Source organism: Hyperolius riggenbachi, chromosome 6 (assembly GCF_040937935.1).
Source record: "Hyperolius riggenbachi isolate aHypRig1 chromosome 6, aHypRig1.pri, whole genome shotgun sequence".
NCBI lineage: Eukaryota > Metazoa > Chordata > Amphibia > Anura > Hyperoliidae > Hyperolius > Hyperolius riggenbachi.
In genome coordinates this window covers 31,003,617-31,027,737 of record NC_090651.1, presented here as the reverse complement: position 1 = coordinate 31,027,737, position 24,121 = coordinate 31,003,617, and the positions used below count along the sequence as shown (strand labels likewise).

The 24,121-nt window shown below is 45.4% G+C and overlaps 2 protein-coding genes across 5 annotated transcripts in view; one reads left to right on the top strand and one right to left on the bottom strand.

Moving 5' to 3' along the window:
* The window catches only part of TTC39A (tetratricopeptide repeat domain 39A), a 109,197-nt gene that overhangs the window by 973 nt on the left and 84,103 nt on the right, over nt 1-24,121 (top strand). For 3 of the 4 annotated variants that reach the window (XM_068242435.1, XM_068242434.1, XM_068242437.1), the window contains exon 1: nt 17,451-18,407. The exons of the other annotated variant lie outside the window; for it this stretch is intronic. In XM_068242435.1, the coding sequence (XP_068098536.1) occupies nt 18,238-18,407 (170 nt within the window). In that variant the 5' untranslated portion in view covers nt 17,451-18,237. Of the gene's footprint in view, nt 1-17,450; nt 18,408-24,121 lie in introns of those variants that run through there. 4 annotated transcript variants of the gene reach the window in all.
* LOC137521250 (protein starmaker-like) overlaps nt 19,899-24,121 on the bottom strand; it is a 12,433-nt gene continuing 8,210 nt past the window's right edge. Inside the window, exons 4-7 of the mRNA XM_068240241.1 lie at nt 22,926-23,026; nt 21,785-22,879; nt 21,294-21,626; nt 19,899-21,126 (exon numbers count right to left, since the gene is read on the bottom strand). Of these exons, the coding sequence (XP_068096342.1) occupies nt 19,899-21,126; nt 21,294-21,626; nt 21,785-22,879; nt 22,926-23,026 (2,757 nt within the window). The remainder of the gene's footprint in view (nt 21,127-21,293; nt 21,627-21,784; nt 22,880-22,925; nt 23,027-24,121) is intronic.

Here is a 24,121-nt window from a genome sequence, read left to right as displayed (position 1 = left end):
CCCCCTTCCCCATCGATAGCCATAGTCTTTTGAGTTGTGAGTTGGAACCCCTGTGCTATGAATGGTTCTTTCATTTGAAGTAATTTTGCTTTTGGTGACGTTGTCCACAAGGGGTTAAACTTTATTCTGAACAAGGGATGAGTATGCGGCGTGTACTCCGGAGTTTGAGATAAAGTAACCAGAAATATACTGAATCTAGAATTCATGTATTAGATATACCCTGAGACCAGGGGCATAGCAATAGGGGGTGCAGAGGTAGTGACCGCATCAGGGCCCTTGGGACAGAGGGGCTCCGAAGGGCCCTCCCTCAACTACAGCATTAGCTCTCTATTGGTCCTGTGCTGTTAATAATCACTTCTATAGATGCTTTGAATGGTAGTAATTATTAACAAACTGTCCTCCACCCCCACTTGCACCTTTGACACTGTGGTTGTCCTTGGCAAGTTTTGGGGCGCTATATCAATTGTTATGTATAAAGTGCTTAGGGGGCCCCATTGTAAAACTTGCATCGGGGCCCACAGCTCCCTAGCTACGCCACTGCCTGAGACCCCAAAGTCTTGCAAATTCCAAGATAGCGTCTAGATATCTAAAGGTGGCCTCACACCATACAATTAAAAGATCCAATTTTTTCACCAATTCGATAATTTCTATCAGTTGTCCTGAAAAATTTGAGAGCTTTTTTTGTTTTCGATCAATAAAACCAATTAAATTTCCTGGGGTTTTTTTTTCTCGATTTTTGTAAATTGGACATGTTGGAAATTTCAAACCAACTTTTATCAAGAATTGTGTGGTGTGTGATGTATTGACAATTACTTGATGTATAGTTCCAATCAATTTTAGTTTGAGCTTTCAAATATTTTATTCATGATTGGGGAAAAAAATGAACATAGGTGTGTGGTACAATGGTCAGATTTTTTTGAATTGTTACAATCAGTTTTACAATCAGTTAGAAAAATTGATTGCTATTCTTAGATTGAACAGATATTTAAACAGTTGTATGGTGTGTGGCTACCTTTAGGCCTAGTTCGCATCAATTAGTGCAGATGGCTGTGCGATTAGAGAGCAGCAAGTATGATCGCACGCCATCTGCGCTGCTGATCTCATTCATTACAGTGAATGGGTAAGCGCTGCGATTCTCAAAAAATGCATGCAGCCAGGCCCGGATCTACCTCACAGGAGCCTATAGGCACAGATGTCCTGGCACCTTTGACTTCGCCCTTCATGAACCTACAAACCCCCAACCGCACCGCAAGTGTGCTGGCTGTCCCAGCTGTCACTTCTCTCTTACTCCCCCCCCCCCCCCCCCCCCATATTGAAGAGGAACTTCAGCCTAAACAAACATACTGTCATTAAGTTACATTAGTTATGTTCATTAAAATACATAGGTAATATACCAGTAATCTCTTACCCACCCTGTTTTAAAAGAACAGGCAAATGTTTGATTTCATGAGGGCAGCCATCTTTTTGGTTGAAAGGCGGTGACAGGGAGCATGAGACACAGTTCCAACTGTCCTGTGTCCTGATCACCCTTCCCAGTTGCTAGGCAACGTGAATAACAACATAGGAAATCCCATCATGCTTTGCACAGCATCAGGGAAAAGAAGTCTGGGCAGATTTCTTTAATGGGTGGAGCTTAGCTAAAAATGCAGCTAAAATGATGCTTTGGTAAGAAAAACAAAGTTCTGATGCTGTGAAACTGTTAAAGGAACACCAAGCCTTTTCAGTTCTGCTGAGTAGATTTTTAGTCCGGAGGTTCACTTTAAGTACCTAGAGGTGCCCCCAAGTATTAGGTAGCCAGAGGAACCTGAGTATTAAGTAGCTTCAGGTGCCCCCAAGTATTAGGTAGCCAGAAGTACTAAGTAGCTAGAGGTGCCCCCAAGTATCAGGTAGCTACAGGGCTCCCCTGGTAAAGGGAGATCTCGTAAGTTGAATGCAGAGATCTGGGTGAGTAACCTCTCATTTATGCTCTGCTTGGGGAATGGTGAAGGAGGGAGGCACTTGGGGAAGGGAGTCAGTCGCCTTTCCATCATCAGGCGCCTGTAGGCATGTGCCTACAGTGCCTTATGGTAAATCCGGCCCTGCATGCAGCTGTGTGTCAGCGCATCGCACTGCTGCGCAGCACATATGATAGAAACGGTAGAAGTGCTGTCTATGAACTTCTGTTGTTCTTATGCGTCGCACACAATATGCACTGCCGAAATTCGCACAGCATGGCGTATAGTGGGAATGAGGCCTAAAAGGCAGTTGTAATCTGCACGTTGTGGACGCAGTGCTGCGCGCACATATTACAACTGTCCCCTACCGTGCTCACGGCAGGAGAGGGGAAGCACTGGCGCATTCTTTAGAGGGGACCTGAACTCAGAACTTCCTCTCTGCTCTATAAGATAAGCAATAGCATACCAACCTTTAAAGAAAATCATTTCTCTGTTACAGCTGATACAAATCCTGCAGTAAATCTGCAGTGTGGCTACTTCCTGCTTTCATGGAAGCAGACATAGGGTTAACATCCTGTGTTTACACATTAGCTGCCGAGGCAACCAGTTAACAGCTGAGAGATCAAATTACATTTGTGATAAGTCACAGATAAGGAAGAATTAGGATAAACTCTCTAAATACATACAGGGTGCATTTCTCTCTGTTTTCCTTCTGTGCTGAGCAAGAGTTCAGGTCCACTATTAAGCATTGGGGGATAACTGGTTAAACAATAACTGTCACACTAGCACCAGCTTGTATCCATAGTGACCTGCACTGTATTCAGTTACACATTTCCACTGCAAAGATTCTGGTAAGGCATGCAATGCTGTAGCAATAGGGGACGCAGAGGTTGAAACTGCACCAGGGCCCATAGACCTGAGGGGCCAACAAGGAACCCTCTCCAGTCCCTGTGTTAGCTTTTTACCAGTTATCTTTATAAGGGGGGATTGTGGTATCTTGAACCTTCTTTCTATATATGTAAGTATGTCATCTAAAGTGAGTTTACTCACTTAAAGGGGAACTGAAGTAAGAGGTATACGGAGGCTGCCATGTTTATTTCCTTTTAAGCAATACCAGTTCCCTGGCAGCCCTGCTGGTCTATTTCTCTGCAGTAGTATCTAAATAACACCACAAACAAGCATGTAGCTAATCTTGTCAGATTTGAAAACCCGAAACACCCGATCTGCTGCATGCTTGTTCAGGGGCTATGGCTAATAGTATTAGAGGCAGAGGATTAGCAGGGCTGCCAGGCAACTGGTATTGCTTAATAGGAAATAAACATGGCAGCCTCCATATACCTCTCTCTTCAATTCCCCTTTAAAGAGAAAAATATGAAGGCTGCCTTATTTCCTTTTAAACAATACCAGTTACCTGGCTGTCCTGCTTCTAATACTTTTAGCCATAGACCAATAACAAGCATGCAGCAGATCAGGTTCCCTGATTGAAGGCTGACTGGATTAGCTACATGCTTTTTTTAGGTGTGTGATTCAGACACCACTGATGCCAGAGAGATTGGCAGGATTGCCTGGCAACTGGGATTGTTCAAAAGGAAATAAATATGGCAGCCTCCATGTCCCTTTCACGTCAGGTTCCCTTAAACAACCCGTTCCTTTTCCTCTGCTTACACTTCCCTCTCAGTAGTTGTCCATATTGTGTGATTATTATATATACAGTGTTAGGGGTGGTTGTGTACACTGGAACCTTTGCCCTGGGGGCTGTGACTCTGAGGACGTGTTCCTTAGAAATCTGTCACATGAGCGTAATTCATTATGGGGAAGTCAGATTGTGCAGTGTCACATGTCATCCTTCTTCTGTATGTAGCCGGTTTTGGATACGTTGTAGCGGCTGTCCTGTGAGGCGCTGTGACTGAAAGCCAGTTTAGCATCATTCTGTCACTTTTGACTTGTGCTAGTGACCAGGAACTAATCTGTAGCATTATATATTATTTCCAGGGATATCACAGTCTCTAGTGCTGTACAGAGTACAATATATTCAACAATAAACATGCGCAGTATAGACGGAACATCCTCAACACAAGTACAAAAGTACATACTTAGTAAAGCTCCTTTTAAATAGAACCCGAGGCGTCAAAAAGCAAAACAGTGCTAAAGAGAAGGAAGCCTCTGGACCTGGCGCCTGTTCTGCATGACGCGGCCGCGCTCATATATAGAGAGGAGGGCAGCCCCAATATTCATTCCAGCAAGTTCTTGTTGGAATTCTTAGGGGGGGCGGGAAGGTGTTTGTTGCAACAGGGGATCAGAGGAGCCATGGAAAGCACATTGGTAAGTATGTTTTTTCACTTAAGGTGGCCATACACTTAAAGGGACACTGTGTAGGGGGTCGAGGGAAAATGAGTTGAAGTTACCCGGGGCTTCTAACGGTCCCCCGCAGACATCCTGTGCCCACGCAGCCGCTCACCGATGCTCCGGCCCCGCCTCCGGTTCACTTCTGGAATTTCCGACTTTAAAGTCAGAAAACCACTGCGCCTGCGTTGCCATGTCCTCAATCCCGCTGATGTCACCAGGAGCGTACTGCGCAGACACAGACCATACTGGGATTGTGCTATACATTCCTGGTGACATCAGCGGGATCAAGGACACGGCAACGCATGCGCAGTGGTTTTCTGACTTTAAAGTCGGAAATTCCAGAAGTGAACCGGAGGCGGGGCCGGAGCATCGGTGAGTGGCTGCGGGGGACCATTAGAAGCCCCGGGTAAGTTCAACCCATTTTCCCCCGACCCCCCCTACAGTATCCCTTTAAGGGGCCCATACACTCGATCGTTCAAAGTCGATTGACCAATCGACCGATTTGCGGCTAATTTCGATCGATTTCAATTGATCTGGCAGGCTGGAAAATCTAGGTCGATCTGTTGAGATTGCTTATCATTTTGCATTGGCCCTAACGGAAATCTGATGGCAAAAAAATGCCAATAGATCGATTTTTCAATAGATTTCAAACTGAAATCTATTGTAAATCTGTTCCTGGTAAAAAATGTTCCTAAACACATCAGATCAGAAATCTATCTGATGATCTATCTGCTGCTAATCTAACGAGTGTATGGCCACCTTTAGAGATTTGCAGCAGATTCGACCATCAGATAGATTTCTGTCAGACGCCTGTCAAGTCGAATCTGACAGGAATCTATCTGATGTGTGCCACACAATAGGAACAGATTTCCAATACATTTCAGAATGAAATCTATTGGAAATCTATTGAAAATCGATCTAAATGCATTATTGCACCATTGGATCTAATGCAACTTTATAGCCTCATCTACACGGTACAATTTTCCATCATATATACGGATCTATTACATAGATCTAATAAGAAATTGCATCGTGTGTAGATGTCCAAATTGTTTCAGATCAATTTTGCAATAGATTTTGCTTTGATAAGTACCCAAAATCTATTGCAAAATCTAACGCAATCCGATTGGACCGGTTGGAAATTATCTAATAGATCTGTCTAATAGATCCGATCTGACGGAAAATTGTACCGTGTAGATGAGGTGGCCACACACGATACAATAAAATGTTCCGATTTTACAGCAATTCGAAAAAACGATCATATCTCTTGAAAAAATTGAAAGCTTTTTTTTTCATTCAACTGAAAAAATCCAATCGGATTTCCCGTTTTTTTTTTCAGATTTAAATCGATCCGGAATGCCAGATATTTCTCTTCAATTTCTAGTAAAGATTGTATGGTGTGTGTTGGATTGTCAATTGATTAATATACACACCCTAACAATTTTCTCAGAATTCCCAATCATTTTTATCATAATTGGGGAAAAAGGTGTGTGGTACATTGGTCATATTTTTGAAATGTTACAATCAGTCAGAAAAATTGATTGCAATTCTTAAATTGAACAGCTATTTAAAAAATTGTATGGTGTGTGGCCACCTTTATGGGCCATCTATCTGCTGCCAGCAGCAGATCGACCTAGATTTTCCATCCTGTTAGATCAAATCGATCGAAATCGGCTGCAAATCGATCTGTTTGCTGATTTGAATGAATTGATTTTCGATCGATCGATCGATTCTGTAGAATCGATCAATCAATGGCTGCTGTCGACCAGTGTATGGGCCTTTACCTGGGGCTTTCTTTTAGCCCCCGTAGCCCGCGAAGTCCCTTGGCGTCCTCTGGGCCCCCTCTGTTCTCCCGCTGGCAGCTCCGGTAGTGCGAGACTTGACCGGGAGTTATGCGCAACCCATCCGCATGCCTAGCTTGATCACGCCCCCAGTCGTTGCGAGAGTTCTGCGTAAGCGCAATTCATTCTTTGGAGAACCGCATATTTGCAGAATGCTCATGACAACGGGTGCGCGGACAGGCCACTCATGCGCGGAGGGGGACCTAGAGGACGCCAAGGGACCTTGTGGGTGGGGGGAGGAGGTGGGGGACTGAAAAATCGCCCTACATAAGTCTCGCGCGGTGAGTATGAAAAATAGAACCACCATGTGAATGCAATGTACTATATAGTATGAATAATAGATGGAATATCAACGGCAAGTTGTATACATGTTGTTGTTGTTGGTATTATTATTCTTAGGCTGGCCACTAACGGTCCAAATTCTAGCGAAAAATCGTTCGAGCGATCAGAAATTCTGATTGGACGAAAAATCGTTCACTACACCATCAACTAACCAATCATTGCTTCCTATCTATCACGACCACCAAGAAAATCCAAATTTTCGTTCGACGAAAATTCATTTGGGCGACATTTTTTTCACTCGTTCATAATCGATTGTGTCCATCAATGGAGATTATTCACAACCAATCCGATCAGAATTTCTGATCGCTCGAACGATTTTTCGCTAGAAATTGGACCGTTATATAGTGCTGATGTGTTCCACAACACTTTACAAAGTTCACAATGTAATCCTTACCTTAGTCTGTTTCTACTATATTATAATTCTTATGAATTTATATAGCACTGCAGCACTTTACAGAGTACATAGTCAAGTCACTGACTGTCCTCAGAGGAGCTGATAGTCTAATTCCACCATGGTCATAGTCTAATAGCATACCAAATTATTACTATGTATTTATACAGCACTGACATCTTCTGCAGCACATTACAGAGTACATAGTCATGTCACTGACTGTCCTCAGAGGAGCTCACAATCTAATCCTACCATAGTCATAGTCTAATGTCCTAACATTATTTAAGTTCACTTTAAGCCTTGAACGCATATCCAATTTTGACCAATAAATGGCCATTTTGTCCACCCATATAGCATGAAGTCCAACAGATTTTGAATACAGATAGTCCCCGGTTAATGAATGAGATAGTAACTGTAGGTTCATTCTTAACCTGAATCTGTTCTGAAGTCAGAACATTGTGCTATCTCTGTCCCCTGTACCTCCTCCGTGCCCCCCTGTGCCTCCAGTGTCCCCCTCTGTGTCACCTCTGCCCTCTGGATCTGCTTATACAAGTTTAAAAGCCATTTTATCTTTGAATTTTTTTAAAATCGATTTTCTCAAAAAGTACAAGTCCAATTTGAAATTTTTTTTTTACTTGTTCCCATGGAAACACAGAATCCATGTCGTTTGTATCGGCGGGTCGTTAGTAAGTTGGGCGTTCGTAAGTCGGGGACTACCTGTACTATGAACAGATTGGGCTCGATTTACAAAACAATGCTAACTATCATCACACTGTGAAAAGTGCTCCGTGCGAAATTTCACGTGATAACGGTTATTGCGCAGAAAAAGTCGTGTTAATGCACATTTTTTGCGCGTTAACGGTCGCGTTTGCATGATAAATTTGCGTTATCGCACAAACGCAAATGTTAACGCACAAAAAATTTGCGGTAATGCACGAACATGATTTTTTTTGCGCAAAAAACTTTTCGCGCAAAACTGTTTTTTCCTTGTTAAACGTGCGAAAAGTCGTGCTAACAGCCGTGCTAACAGTTAGCACCGTTTTGTGAATCAAGCCCATTGTGTAGGCAAGCTCTCATACTACACGGAGGTGGTAAAATTGGGCAGTCATTGGCCAATCACAATTGGATGTGTGTATGCACCCTTTACACTGCATGAGGAAGGAGACTGGCTGAGATGCAGCAGATCAGAGTATCCTGGGGAATGTTTATAGAGGCGGTCACACAGTAAGAGCCCCACGCTGCCCATCTCATGTGACGTATGGTGAATTTGTGGCGCACGGGGTGCTGTTATAGTGAGTTGTGGTTTTATAGAGAGTGGCGGTGGTGGTGGGAAGTGGATTCCTGGAGGGACACTTTGTGGCTAGGCTTGTGGGAATGACACGTGGTCTGTGGACAAAATATCCAACCACGTGGTGACCACATCTCTCCACACACACTGCTGTGATTACAGCAAAGCCCCGGCCAAGATCCTTCCTTCTTCAGTTTTAGGCACAGTTCACAAACTACTTTTATCTTTGTTTATACAGAAAAAAAAAAGCTTAAGAAGTTTTGGACAAATTCTATAGTACCTCCATTATAGTGTTACCCCCTCTATAGTGCCCCCTGATCTGTTATTGCTCCCTCACTATAGTGCCCCCTGATCTGTTATTGCTCCCCCACTATAGTGCCCCCTGATCTGTTATTGCTCCCCCACTATAGTGCCCCCCTGATCTGTTATTGCTCCCCTGCTATAGTGTCACTCTGTTCTGTTATTGCTCCCCTGCTATAGTGCCCCTGATCTGTTATTGCTCCCCCACTATAGTGCCCCCTGATCTGTTATTGCTCCCTCACTATAGTGCCCCCTGATCTGTTATTGCTTCCCCACTATAGTGCCCCCTGATCTGTTATTGCTCCCCCACTATAGTGTCCCCTGATCTGTAATTGCTCCCCTGCTATAGTGTCTCTCTGATCTGTTATTGCTCCCCTGCTATAGTGCCTCCCTGATCTGTTATTGTTCCCCTGCTATAGTGTCACTCTGATCTGTTATTGCTCCCCCACTATAGTGCCCCCTGATCTGTTATTGCTCCCCCACTATAGTGCCCCCTGATCTGTTATTGCTCCCCCACTATAGTGCCCCCCTGATCTGTTATTGCTCCCCTGCTATAGTGCCCCCTGATCTGTTATTGCTCCCCCACTATAGTGCCCCCTGATCTCTTATTGCTCCCCTGCTAAAGTGCCTCCTGATCTGTTATTGCTCCCCTGCTATAGTGCCCCCTGATCTGTTATTGCTCCCCCACTATAGTGCCTCCCTGATCTGTTATTGCTCCCCTGCTATAGTGCCCCCTGATCTGTTATTTCTCCCCCACTATAGTGCCCCCCTGATCTGTTATTGCTCCCCCACTATAGTGCCTCCTGATCTGTTATTGCTCCCCTGCTATAGTGCCCCCTGATCTGTTATTGCTCCCCCACTATAGTGCCCCCCTGATCTGTTATTGCTCCCCCACTATAGTGCCCCCCTGATCTCTTATTGCTCCCCTGCTAAAGTGCCTCCTGATCTGTTATTGCTCCCCTGCTATAGTGCCTCCCTGATCTGTTATTGCTCCCCCACTATAGTGCCCCCTGATCGGTTATTGTTCCCCTGCTATAGTGTCCCTCTGATCTGTTATTGCTCCCCCACTATAGTGCCCCCTGATCTGTTATTGCTCCCCTGCTATAGTGCCCCCTGATCTGTTATTGCTCCCCCACTATAGTGCCCCCTGATCTGTTATTGCTACCCTGCTATAGTGCCCCCTGATCTGTTATTGTTCCCCTGCTATAGTGCCCCCTGATCTGTTATTGCTCCCCTGCTATAGTGCCTCCTGATCTGTTATTGTTCCCCTGCTATAGTGCCCCCTGATCTGTTATTGCTCCCCTGCTATAGTGCCCCCTGATCTGTTATTGTTCCCCTGCTATAGTGCCCCCTGATCTGTTATTGCTCCCCTGCTATAGTGCCTCCTGATCTGTTATTGTTCCCCTGCTATAGTGCCCCCTGATCTGTTATTGCTCCCCTGCTATAGTGCCTCCTGATCTGTTATTGCTCCCCTGCTATAGTGCCCCCTGATCTGTTATTGCTCCCCCACTATAGTGCCCCCTGATCTCTTATTGCTCCCCTGCTATAGTGCCTCCTGATCTGTTATTGTTCCCCTGCTATAGTGCCCCCTGATCTGTTATTGCTCCCCCACTATAGTGCCCCCTGATCTCTTATTGCTCCCCTGCTATAGTGCCTCCTGATCTGTTATTGTTCCCCTGCTATAGTGCCCCCCTGATCTGTTATTGTTCCCCTGCTATAGTGCCTCCTGATCTGTTATTGCTCCCCTGCTATAGTGCCTCCTGATCTGTTATTGTTCCCCTGCTATAGTGCCTCCTGATCTGTTATTGCTCCCCTGCTATAGTGCCCCCTGATCTGTTATTGCTCCCCTGCTATAGTGTCCCTGATCTGTTATTGCTCCCCCACTATAGTGCCCCCTGATCTCTTATTGCTCCCCTGCTATAGTGCCTCCTGATCTGTTATTGTTCCCCTGCTATAGTGCCCCCCTGATCTGTTATTGCTCCCCTGCTATAGTGCCTCCTGATCTGTTATTGTTCCCCTGCTATAGTGCCCCCTGATCTGTTATTGCTCCCCTGCTATAGTGCCTCCTGATCTGTTATTGCTCCCCTGCTATAGTGCCCCCCCGATCTGTTATTGGTCCCCTGCTATAGTGCCCCCCTGATCTGTTATTGCTCCACCATTATAGTGCCCACCTTATCTGTTATTGTTCCCCTCCTATAGTGTCCCTCTGATCTGTAATTGCTCCCCTGCTATAGTGTCCCTCTGATCTGTTATTGCTCCCCTGCTATAGTGTCCCTCTGATCTGTTATTGCTTCCCTGCTATAGTGTCCCTCTGATCTGTTATTGCTCCCCCACTATAGTGCCCCCTGATCTGTTATTGCTCCCCTGCTATAGTGTCCCTCTGATCTGTTATTGCTCCCCTGCTATAGTGCCCCCTGATCTGTTATTGCTCCCCTGCTATAGTGCCCCCTGATCTGTTATTGCTCCCCTGCTATAGTGCCCCCTGATCTGTAATTGCTCCCCTGCTATAGTGTCTCTCTGATCTGTAATTGCTCCCCTGCTATAGTGTCCCCTGATCTGTTATTGCTCCCCTGCTATAGTGCCCCCTGATCTGTAATTGCTCCCCTGCTATAGTGTCTCTCTGATCTGTAATTGCTCCCCTGCTATAGTGTCCCTCTGATCTGTAATTGCTCCCCTGCTATAGTGTCTCTCTGATCTGTTATTGCTCCCCTGCTATAGTGTCCCTCTGATCTGTTATTGCTCCCCCACTATAGTGCCCCCCTGATCTGTTATTGCTCCCCCACTATAGTGTCCCCTGATCTGCTATTGCTCCCCTGCTATAGTGCCCCCCTGATCTGTTATTTCTCCCCCACTATAGTGTCCCCTGATCTGTTATTGGTCCCCTGCTATAGTGCCCCCCTTATCTGTTATTGCTCCCCCACTATAGTACCTCCCTGATCTGTTATCGCTCCCCTGCTATAGTGCCCCCTGATCTGTTATCGCTCCCCTGCTATAGTGCCCCCCTGATCTGTTATCGTTCCCCTCCTATAGTGTCCATGTGATGTGTTATTGCTCCCCCCACTATTAAAACAAACTCAGTGGTGTAGACTGTCCAGCAGGAAAAGTCACAATCGGGACACAGCTATCCACCCCGGCCCACCCCTGTAAGGTTCAGGTCTCACTTGCTAGAGTTTGGCTGGATCACAACACATCTAATGTTGTACCTGTTGGGTTTACTTATTGTGGTGATGCAAGAGACATCATTGGCCAAATTAATTTTAAGCTATGTACACAAGCCAACTCAGGTGTGCCAAACACACCTTTCTTTCCTAAACCTGCATATTGCCAGTACAGCACTCATGATGGGCAAGAGGAATGGTGGATGTGTATGCGCCTTAGAGAAGAGACAAGAACCTGCTGCAGTGCTCACATCAGTTATCCAGATAGGATTTCTGCACTGTTTGTATTGTAATCAATCTTTACTGCTTCTGTCACAATATGTTCTATAAATGCTGGCGAATCCTCATCTTATTATTATAGATCTGCGGGGGGGAGGGGGGGGGGGGGGGGGGGGGGGGGAATCATTGTCTTCCTATTATAGATCTGTGAGGGAGACTTCATCTTATTTCAGATCTCTTGGGGAATACTTAACTTTGTATTCTAGATCTGCTGAGGAATCTTCTGATTCTAGATCTGCTGAGAAATCTTCTAATTCTAGATCTGCTGGGGAATCTTCTAATTCTAGATCTGCTGAGGAATCTTCTTGTTCTAGATCTGCTGGGGAATCTTCTTGTTCTAGATCTGCTGAGGAATCATCTTATTCTAGATCTGCTGAGGAATCATCTTTTTGTTCTAAATCTGCTGATAAATCATCTTATACTAGATCTGCTGAGGAATCTTCTTATTCTAGATCTGCTGAGGAATCCTCTTCTTGTTCTAAATCTGCTGATAAATCATCTTATACTAGATCTGCTGAGGAATCTTCTTATTCTAGATCTGCTAAGGAATCCTCTTCTTGGTCTAGATCTGCTGAGGAATCTTCTTATTCTAGATCTGCTGAGGAATCTTCTTATTCTAGATCTGCTGAGGAATCTTCTTATTCTAGATCTGCTAAGAAATCTTTTTATTCTAGATCTGCTGAGGAATCTTCTTATTCTAGATCTGCTGAGAAATCTTTTTATTCTAGATCTGCTGAGGAATCTTCTGATTCTAGATCTGCTGAGGAATCATCTTCTGATTCTAGATCTGCTGAGGAATCATCTTCTGATTCTAGATCTGCTGAGGAATCATCTTCTGATTCTAGATCTGCTGAGGAATCATCTTCTGATTCTAGATCTGCTGAGGAATCATCTTCTGATTCTAGATCTGCTGAGGAATCTAGTTATTCTATATCTGCTAGGGAATCATCATCCTCCTATTCTAGATCTGCTGGAGAATCTTTACCATGTTATTCTAGATCTACTGGGCAGAAACTTCATCTTCTTATTATAGATCTGCTAGAGAATCCTCATTCTCTTATTGAAGCGCTCCTCTTGCAAGTGTCACCCTTGGCATCTGCCTGGTTTGCCTATGCCTAAAATCGTGAGTTGGGTAATCATTGTCCTCTTATCACAGATGTGTGTATGTGTATGGTGTGTGTGTGTGTGTGTGTGTGTGTGGTGTGTGTGTGTGTGTATGTGTGTATGGTGTGTGTGTATGGTGTGTGTGTGTGTGTGTGTGTGTGTATGGTGTGTGTGTGTGTGTATGGTGTGTGTGTGTGGTATGTGGTGTGTGTATGTGGTATGTGGTGTGTGTGTGTGTTAGATTATGGATCTGGTAGGGAATTCTTGTTCTCCAATTATGAAGGGTCATCATTTGGGATCTTGGCAGTTTTTTCCATTTTTGTATACTGTATTCAGTATATGAGGCAGTTCATTGCTGGCATTCCTGTCTCTTTCGGAAGCGTTCTCTAGTGACCGGTGGCACGTGGAGCCTCTCTGTGACAATCAGCTGCCCCCTGGCTTCACCCTTTCTTTCTGCTTGCTGTGCTGTAATGCTTTTAAAGAACAATTATGGATGGCCTCTATCTCTCGTCTATGAGCTGCCTTAGGCCAGTCCTTCCCTTAATGGATGAGCTCAGTGTAGGAATGAACCAGGATTTCTATCACATAAATGTCTCTCTAGTTCCCCCATTAGCTTGTGTTATGAGAATCTGAAATGGAAAGTTTATCTGTGCATCCCAGAACTTCACTGCAAGACTTTGGAGGAGTGCACAGCAGTGAAGCTGCCCTCTCTCCAATCTCCCCCTCTGAGCATGAGTGTACATAGCGACATCCAGTTATCCTTCATCCTTGTAACATTTTCACACTCAGAAATATTGTAAGCCCCCCCCCCCCCCCCCCCTTCCTTATCTGGCAGTAACCAGAAGCGCAGAGCTTGCAGGGAAGTTGAGCTTGCTTTCCTGAACACACTGTTCAGAGTGCCAATCTTTCTCTTGTGCAATCATGTGATATGTGAGGTCATTTCCTCTAGAGAGGGAACTACATCCCATTCAGTTTCTGTATTTGTTGAGCTCCGTGAAGCTCCCTACCCCCCTACAATCAGCACAAATAAGAATTCCACCATGATTGGTTAGTGCTATGTTTGTGCTGCAAAGATTAAGATTTGTGCTGCTTTCATTTTGAAGAGAATAGCACTTATTATTTCCAAAACGATACCATCACCCAGCCCCGTACAACAACCTACAGACATGAAACTGGTATGAGTGGGTAGTGTTGTGCACGGAGGTGTTGCTAGGGTCCTAAGAAATCCGGGGCATTTTTGGGCACTCCAGATGGAAAATGGGTGTGGCCATGCACCATAATGTGGGTGTGATCAGAGGTGGAGCCAAATTTACATGCACTTAACAGCGGCCTAAGTAGGCATGCCCAGCAAAATGTTGGGTGAAGCCCCCTCTCCATTAATACAAAAAAATATGCAGCATATCACTTAAATAGGCATGTAATTTAAACATAACTATGCAGAGTTACCTGGCTTCTGTGCAGGCAGTATTAGCTTTATGTTGGGTGGGCTGGCCTTCTGCCAGGTCATCTGGCAGTCCACCCATAGCATTCCGTGACCTTCTAGTGGAACTCCTCCCCTGCTCCCACGGGCCTCCCATTGAGCCACTACAACTCCCAGCATGCCCCTATAAAAAGAGTCACAGCTCCCTGCATGCCCCCATAAAGGCATCACAGCACCTAGCAGGCACCAAAGCACCCAGTATGCCCACATAGAGGCATCTAAGCACCCAGTATGCCCACATAGAGGCACCACAGCATATAGCATACCCTCGATTGATGCACCGCAGCTCCCAGCATGCCTGCCATTGAACACCACAGCTGAATCGGCCTGGGGGACATCCAGGGCACCACAGAATAGATCCGGGGCACGTACCACTGATCTTTGGGGCAAGCAACGCCCCTGGTTGTGCATGTGCTCATTTGTGCTGCAAAGATCCTCTTTCTTTTTCCAGTTTTAGAGATATTTACGTTTTTACAAAGGTCAAAAGTTCACTCAGCCTCCTCTACAACCTCCCAAAGGGTGAGTGAGCCTGAGTGAACTTTTGACCTTTATAAAATTGTGAATATCTCAAAAACTATAAAAGATAGAAAGATGATTTTTGCAGCACAAATGAGCACATGCATAGTACTACCCACCCATACCAGTTTCATGTCTGTAGTTTTCTATTATGTGTTTACAATTTTTGTATTCTCATTTGAACAAAGTTGTTTTTTTGTGCTTGGGTTTTATTTGCACTTGTATGCAAAACTGTGCTGTGCAATTTTTCTGTGAATTCTAATCAAGTTAAAGGGAACCAGAGACGAACCTATGCTAAAAATGAAAAAAAGATGTCATACATACCTGGGGCTTCTTCCAGCCCCATAAGCCTGGATCGCTCCCACGCCACCGTCCTCCGCTCTATCGTTTGGTATCGCCGGACGCGACCAGTCTTCCGCATGCACAGGGGCGCCCTCCAGCTCTGTATGCGAGCACCTGCGCAGTACGGAGGGAGCGCAATGCGCTTGCGTCGACAGGCCGAAATGACGGGACCCGGTACCGGCGGACAGAGGCAGCGGAGAAAGGCGGCGTGGGAGCGATCCAGGCTGCTAGGGCTCGAGGAAGCCCCAGGTATGTATAAATATGTGATTTTTTTGCGTCTCTGGGTCTCTTTAACTTACAAGGAAAAATACATATCATTAACTTCCAAATTGCATGCGATTTTTCATTCCAATCATTGCTTTTCTGTGTTCAGATTGACTTACATTGAAACACAAACTGCATCACACACAAAAAAGCAGCTCAAATTTTTAAATAAAGGAAAGTCACAAATGCAGAATAGGAAACCATTCCTTTCTCAATCAAGTTTTATTGAAGCGAAAAAGTCAACAAATATAAACTTACAAATAGCCAAAAGATAGTACCAGTACAACTTGACATACAGTAGCAAGAAAAATTATGTGAACCCTCTGGATTATATGAATTTCTGCACAAAAATACAAGAACCCTTTGGATTTAATAACTGGTTGAACCTCCTTTGGCAGCAATAACGTCAGCAAAACGTTTCCTGTAGTTGCAGATCAGACGTGCACAACGGTCAGGAGTAATTCTTGACCATTCCTCTTCACATATTATGACCAATTTGTGCAGAAATCCATATAACTCCAAAGGGTTCACATACTTTTTCTTGTTGCTGTACATTTTGAGTATGGAAGACAAAAAGAATCCTAGAAATTCAAATGCATATATAATAAGCTATAAATTGCATTAAGTAAACGCCAAATTGAGTAACTAACACCCTCTAATTTTCTTGGCCTAATAGGCTGAGAGTAGCAGCCACCCCATCTATGGCATGATATAGCTCAGAGCAGTCATCTATAGATCATCTGAGCTGGATTGAGGCTACTTACACACCAAGAAGTTGCGTTTTAGGGGGACGTTATGGTCGCATAACGTGCCCCTAACGCAACGCATGGTGGTGTTGAAGTTGGACGTCAGATTGAGCTGCGTTATGCAGCTCTCAAAGCAGCCGCTCCAGGCTAGTGATAGAAAGTCTGGATCTTTTTAAGGATTCGGATCATTTGAATCGGATCATTCAAAAGATGACTAGCAGGACAGGACTTTCCCTGCACTGTACATTCTGTATGTTCCTGTTTCTTCCAGACAGACATCCACTGTGAACCGAATCTTTCATTGTGATGATCCGGATGATTCGACTCACAAAAAAACAGATCTGGATCAAATGAACGATTCGTTCATGATCTGGACAACACTACAGTCTCACCATGAGTCACCACAGTGCAGTGAATATTAATTAGCCATGTGGCTGGCCGTGGAGGAGGAGGGGAGACCTCCTCCTCCAACATTACTGAGCATGTGCAAACAGACTAACGTGGCTTAGCCCAGTATAACGTACAGCAGGCAGCACTTTGTTTAAACGTGCTGCGTTACTATATAACGCAACGTGGGCACTGTGAACAGCACATTGGTTTTACAGTGCTGTGAGTTAGGCTGCGTTACTGGCTGCTGTACCATGGGACTTTAACGTCCCACTATGAAACCAGCCTGAAAACCGTTATTAACTGTATAAGTTTGAGTAGTTTCAGCTATATTTCTTAGGCTCCCTGCACACTGCATGCGATTCCGATTCTGATTTTGAGGGCTCGTTCCCACTATCGCGAATCTGCATGCGTCCAACGCATGCAGATCCGCACATGTTGAAACAAGGGCAAAGTTGCATTGCTTGTGCTCAAAAACTGTACCTGGATGGTGGGGGGTAGCAGGTGTGGGCGCCAAAAGGGTGTACGGCCTAACGACCGTTTCGCAGGGCAAAAACGCCTGGCTTCTTCTGAGGTAAGTGCACCTGAGGTAAGGCGTTTTTGCCCTGCGAAACGGTCGTTAGGCCGTACACCCTTTTGGCGCCCACACCTGCTACCCCCCACCATCCAGGTACAGTTTTTGAGCACAAGCAATGCAACTTTGCCCTTGCTTCACCATTTGTCAGCTATCAGCAATGTGTTGTTATGCTTTGATGGACATGTTTTTGCACTGCTCTATTCTCAGTTATTAAACTATAGTGCCAGACTTTTTCCGCTTCCTCCCATTTTTACTCCATAGACTTTGTCTTTTGAGTCTTGAGCACATAGTTTCTTGGATGCTTGTTCACCTGACTGTCATATACAGCATCTACCGAGTGCCTGCCAGCTTCTTCATCCATTTCAGATCCGCACATGTAATGCAAGTGGATGGGCCTGTTTCCACTGTAGCGTTGTTGAGGTGCGTTTTTTTCAGCGTGAAAAAAACGCACAAAAGAGCCAACGATTTCGCCTGCGTCGGGAATCCGTGCGAATCGCCGCTAATGTATTTAATAGTAAAAACGCATGCGTTTGTTACATGCGTTTTTACCCGCGATTTCGCGTGCGATTTCGCACCTTTTTCAATTTTATTTAGCCCTGGCAGTGTCATGGTTAATTTCGCATGGCACCCTGCCATGCGAAATCGCAGGCGAAATCGCGGGTAAAAACGCATGTGGAAACACATCCGCATGCGTTTTTACAAGCGTCGGAATGCGGCCGAAATTGCGTCGCAACAGTGGAAACAAGCCCTTAATCTTTACTGCATGCTGCATTTTTTTATCCGTTTTTCTCTTAAATTTATTCAGGGAAAATCGGAATTGAAAATCGGAAACGGAATCGGAATCGCAAAACAGATTTGCAGTGTGCAGGGAGCCTTATAGTGAGCTTTGTAAGAGAATAGGAAACAATTTAAATAGTCTGCAGCGGCACTGCAATACATTAGATGTGCGATGAATGTAGTTCTGCGCCTGCGAAGTACACCACGGACGACGTGGCCTTGATTGACAGTGGCGCTTCACGCAGGTGCAGTAAGGACGTCCTCTTCACCGTGCATGGACCCCGGGCCGGCGTCTGCGAACCGAGCTGTCTGCGTGGGTCTGGAGAAAGCCCCAGGTAAGTAAATCAGATTTGAGATAAAGTTGCCTGATGATTCCTTTAAAGAGAAACCGTGACCAAGAATTGAACTTCATCCCAATCAGTAGCTGATACCCCCTTTCCCATAAGAAATCTATTCCTTTTCACAAACGGATCATCAGGGGGCGCTGTATGGCTGATACTGTGATGAAACCCCTCTCTTACAGGAAACTGTGAGGTTCATGGCTCTGACATCACACTGTGGGAGCCTTGATGCATTGTGGGAAATAACGGCTGTTTACAGCTGTTTCCAACTGCCAAAAAAGCTGCATCTCCTTCCACTGGCATCACCTGCCAGCAGTAAAGATGTCACCATGTGATAAATGCCAGAATGTAAATCAGGGAAAGGAAAGCTTTTACAATGGGCAAACACTGACTAAATCATTTATACATAATTATTGTAAAAATAAAGCACTTTTTTTTTTTTTACTGGAGTTTCTCTTTAAACCTTCTTGCTCACATAAAAGGGAGTAAATGCAAATTTCTGTTCTATAACAAAATTATATTTAGCATAGGAAAAAAAAACGAAATACTTGTTTAAGTGCAAAATGTTCTTTTATCCTGAGTCCTTTTGTATTGTGGGTAATTTTCCTCGCCAGCCCGCACATTTATCTTGTGATGTAAATCGGCGCATTTACTGCCTCCGATTAGGAAGCGCTGCATTGTGCTGTGATGGAGGACGCGGCACGAATGAGCGCTGATAATTCCCGTTATCTCAATTTCACAATAACCTATACATGCTGCTGTCCTGGTAACGGCTGATGTCCCCGCGCTGTACGGCGGCAGAACGTGGGCGCGCGCGGGAGTAATAAGGCTGGGAGTATATTGGATGATAAAAGCACTCCAGGGTCATTTTACGGCTTTCATCTCAGAAGGCGAGCGCAGGATGGCGGACGAGAAAAAAGCCAAATCATGTTTATATAGCTCCTCGAAAAAGTAATTTTTGCCTTCCACAGTCACAGAGAAGCCTTATTATAACTCGAGTCACTGCTAAAGTCAAAGAGAGCAGCCAAGCGAATAGCAAAATCACCCTCTCATCTGAAATTGCTGTGTAAATATTATGCATAAAAAATAGCAATCATACCCATGGGAGTGACTGCCCCTGCTGCTGGACCGCTCTGGTGGGGTGTGACCATAATAATGTCCACCGAGTGCTGAACAGGAACCCAAGGTGAGAGACCTATGGGATATGCCATATTTATTTCCTTTTCAACAATGCCAGTTTCCTGGCAGTCCTGCTGATGTTTCTGGTCAGTAGTGTCTGAATCACACACCTGAAACAAGCATGCTTTTCAGATTTTTGCCAGAAACATCTCATCGGCATGCTTGTTCAGGGTCTATGACTAAAAGCATTAGAGGCAGTGGGTCAGCAGAACAGCCAGGCAACTGGCATCGTTTAAAAAGGAAATAAATGTGGCGGCCTCCATATGTCTCTAACCTCGGGTTCTTTTTAAACTGTGTACTCTTCTCCTAATCATTCTCCTTTACATCCTCCTCTCCCTTCTCCTCTGCATTCTCCTCATCCTTCTCTCTATTCTCTTCATCCTTCCCCTCTCCATTCTCCTCATCCTTCTCTGCATTCTCCTCATCCTTCTCTCTATTCTCTTCATCATTCTCCTCTCCATCCTCCTCATCCTTCTCCTCTGCATCCTCCTCATCCTTCTCCTCTGCATCCTCCTCATCCTTCTCTTTATTCTTTTCATCCTTCCCCTCTCCATTCTCCTCATCCTTCTCCTCTGCATTCTCCTCATCCTTCTTCTCTGCATTCTCCTCATCCTTCTCCTCATCCTTCTCCTCTGCATTCTCCTCATCCTTCTCCTCATCCTTCTCCTCTGCATTCTCCTCATCCTTCTCTTCTTCATTCTCCTCATCCTTCTCCTCATCCTTCTCCTCTGCATTCTCCTCATCCTTCTCCTCTGCATTCTCCTCATCCTTCTCCTCTGCATTCTCCTCTGCATTCTCCTCATTCTTCTTCTCTGCATCCTCCTCATCCTTCTCCTCTGCATTCTCCTCATCCTTCTCTCTAGTCTCTTCATCCTTCCCCTCTCCATTCTCCTCATCCTTCTCTGCATTCTCCTCATCCTTCTCTCTATTCTCTTCATCATTCTCCTCTCCATCCTCCTCATCCTTCTCCTCTGCATCCTCCTCATCCTTCTCCTCTGCATCCTCCTCATCCTTCTCTTTATTCTTTTCATCCTTCCCCTCTCCATTCTCCTCATCCTTCTCCTCTGCATTCTCCTCATCCTTCTTCTCTGCATTCTCCTCATCCTTCTCCTCATCCTTCTCCTCTGCATTCTCCTCATCCTTCTCCTCATCCTTCTCCTCTGCATTCTCCTCATCCTTCTCTTCTTCATTCTCCTCATCCTTCTCCTCATCCTTCTCCTCTGCATTCTCCTCATCCTTCTCCTCTGCATTCTCCTCATCCTTCTCCTCATCCTTCTCCTCTGCATTCTCCTCATTCTTCTTCTCTGCATCCTCCTCATCCTTCTCCTCTGCATTCTCCTCATCCTTCTCTCTAGTCTCTTCATCCTTTCCCTCTCCATTCTCCTCATTCTTCTCCTCATCATTCTCCTCTCCATCCTCCTCATCCTTCTCCTCTGCATTCTCCTCATCCTTCTCTCTACTCTCCTCACCCTTCTCCTCATCCTTCTCCTCTGCATTCTCCTCATCCTTCTCTTTATTCTCTTCATCCTTCCCTCTGCATTCTCCTCATCCTTCTTCTCTGCATTCTCCTCGTCCTTCTCCTCTGCATTCTCCTCATCCTCTCTACTCTCCTCATCCTTCTCCTCTACATCCTCCTCATCCTTCTCTCCATTCTCCTCATCCTTCTCCTTTTCATTCTCCTCATCCTTCTCTCCATTCTACCCATCCTTCTCCTCTACATCCTCCTCATCCTTCTCTCCATTCTCCTCATCCTTCTCCTTTTCATTCTCCTCATCCTTCTCTCCATTCTCCCCATCCTTCTCCTCCGCATTCTCCCCATCCTTCTCCTCCGCATTCTCCTGATCCTTCTCCTCTGCATTCTCCTCATCCTTCTCTCTACTCTCCTCATCATTCTCCTCTCCATCCTCCTCATCCTTCTCCTCTGCATTCTCCTCATCCTTCTCTCTACTCTCCTCACCCTTCTCCTCTCCATTCTCCTCATCCTTCTCCTCTGCATTCTCCTCATCCTTCTCTTTATTCTCTTCATCCTTCCCTCTCCATTCTCCTCATCCTTCTCCTCTGCATTCTCCTCTGAATTCTCCTCATCCTTCTTCTCTGCATTCTCCTCATCCTTCTCCTTTGCATTCTCCTCATCCTCTCTACTCTCCTCATCCTTCTCCTCTTCATTCTCCTCATCCTTCTCTCCATTCTACTCATCCTTCTCCTCTGCATCCTCCTCATCCTTCTCCTCTGCATTCTCCTCATCCTTCTCTCTAGTCTCTTCATCCTTCCCCTCTCCATTCTCCTCATCCTTCTCCTCTGCATTATCCTCATCCTTCTCCTCTGCATCCTCCTCATCCTTCTCCTCTGCATTCTCCTCATCCTTCTCTCTAGTCTCTTCATCCTTCCCCTCTCCATTCTCCTCATCCTTCTCCTCTGCATTCTCCCCATCCTTCTCCTCGGCATTCTCCTCATCCCTCTCCTCTGCATTATCCTCACCCTTCTCCTCTGCATCCTCCTCATCCTTCTCTCTAGTCTCTTCATCCTTCCCCTCTTCATTCTCCTCATCCTTCTCCTCTCCATCCCCCTCATCCTTCTCCTCGGCATTCTCCTCATCCTTCTCTCTACTCTCCTCATCATTCTCCTCTCCATCCCCCTCATCCTTCTCCTCGGCATTCTCCTCATCCTTCTCTCTACTCTCCTCATCCTTCTCCTCTCCATTCTCCTCATCCTTCCCCTCTCCATTCTCCTCATCCTTCTCCCTATTCTCTTCATCATTCTCCTCTCCATCCTCCTCTTCTTTCTCCTCATCCTTCTCCTCATCCTTCTCCTCTGCGTTCTCCTCATCCTTCTTCTCTGCATTCTCCTCGTCCTTCTCCTCTGCATTCTCCTCATCCTCTCTACTCTCCTCATCCTTCCCCTCTCCATCCTCCTCATCCTTCTTCTCTGCATTCTCCTCGTCCTTCTCCTCTGCATTCTCCTCATCCTCTCTACTCTCCTCATCCTTCCCCTCTCCATCCTCCTCATCCTTCTCCTCTCCATTCTCCTCATCCTTCTCCTCTGCATCCTCCTCATCCTTCTCTCTAGTCTCTTCATCCTTCCCCTCTCCATCCTCCTCATCCTTCTCCTCTCCATTCTCCTCATCCTTCTCCTCTGCATCCTCCTCATCCTTCTCCTCTCCATTCTCCTCATCCTTCTCTCCATTCTCCCCATCTTTCTCCTCTCCATCTTCACCCTTTTCATTAGCTTTCTCTCTCTTCTCCTCTTGATTGGGACTCCATTTCACCTCCTCTCCTCTTTTTCCTCCTCTTCAAAATCACCCCCATTGTCCTCATCACATCAGTTTGAACACACTCATACACCACCTCCTCCATCTCTCCATAATCATCATTCTTCATCACCGACTCCTCTGTCTTCTTAGAATCATCCTTCTTCTTCACCACAGACTCTTCTTCCTTCTCCTGAGAGTCATCATCCTTAATCACTCCAGCCAAACCCCCCTTTCGTTTTCCTTACCTCTTCCGTCTCTTTCGCCTCCTCTTCAGTGTCACTCTGCTCATCTGTCTGCCTCTCCTCCTCTTCATTGACCTATTTTCCTCACTTTCCACTTCCTCTTCATCCTGTCACATGACCAGGTAAGAATCAATAAACTCACACAGAGACTTAACTTTAAACCAATGTTTGCATTGCACATATCATATGTGTATTGATACTATTAATCATATGTGAAGCTGATGGCAGTGGCAGATCACAATGAACGGGAAGGTGTGATGTAGGTTGGGGGATATTGATTGGTGGCTCTTTACACATGGGAAGGACATGATTGCACTGTGTTGCCCTGAGTTTAATGGCTGGGAATGGCACCTGTAGCACCACTGCTTATTGAGTCACTGACTTGGAACAAGTAGGCAGCAAGAAGTCTGAGGGGGACATTTATCAAGAGTGTCTGAGACAAAATATTAGTAGGTTTTTAGAAATCTGTGCAGAACTGTCTCAGACATCCTAAGAAATCACTAAACTGTACAGATACCTTCTTAAACTGTTAAGATTAGTAGGAGTTAGGAAGGTCTCTCAGACAGTGCTGTGTGTGAGGGAAATTGCTGTTGCTGAGGTAACCAATACATCTGCTGTCAGCAGGCTCTGAGGAGGAATTCAGCAGGGGGGAGGAGCCCTTCACAAATCATGTTTAGCCTGCACTATCTGTAGAACTGCTATTGAGCACTTCTTAATCTGCAGCAGTTTAGGAATGGATTTGCACTTTTCTTAACTGTAGTGCAGCTCTAGAAATCCACGCTAAACTGCCGATATTATGTAGGATTTCGGAAGTTTCTTACTATCATGCAGAACAGTTCGTCTGCTGGTTAGAACAGTTTTAGAAGAAAAAACTGTTGGTAATGCGTTGATAAATCTCCCCCTGAGAGTTCTGAGCCAGACTTGCATGCTTGTACTGTCTATTCACTCACTACAGTACCTACAGTAGTAAAGTCACAAGTAACTTCTTAAAATAGTTTCGGAAGCCGTTTACTCATTACCACAGGTTCGCTTTTAGG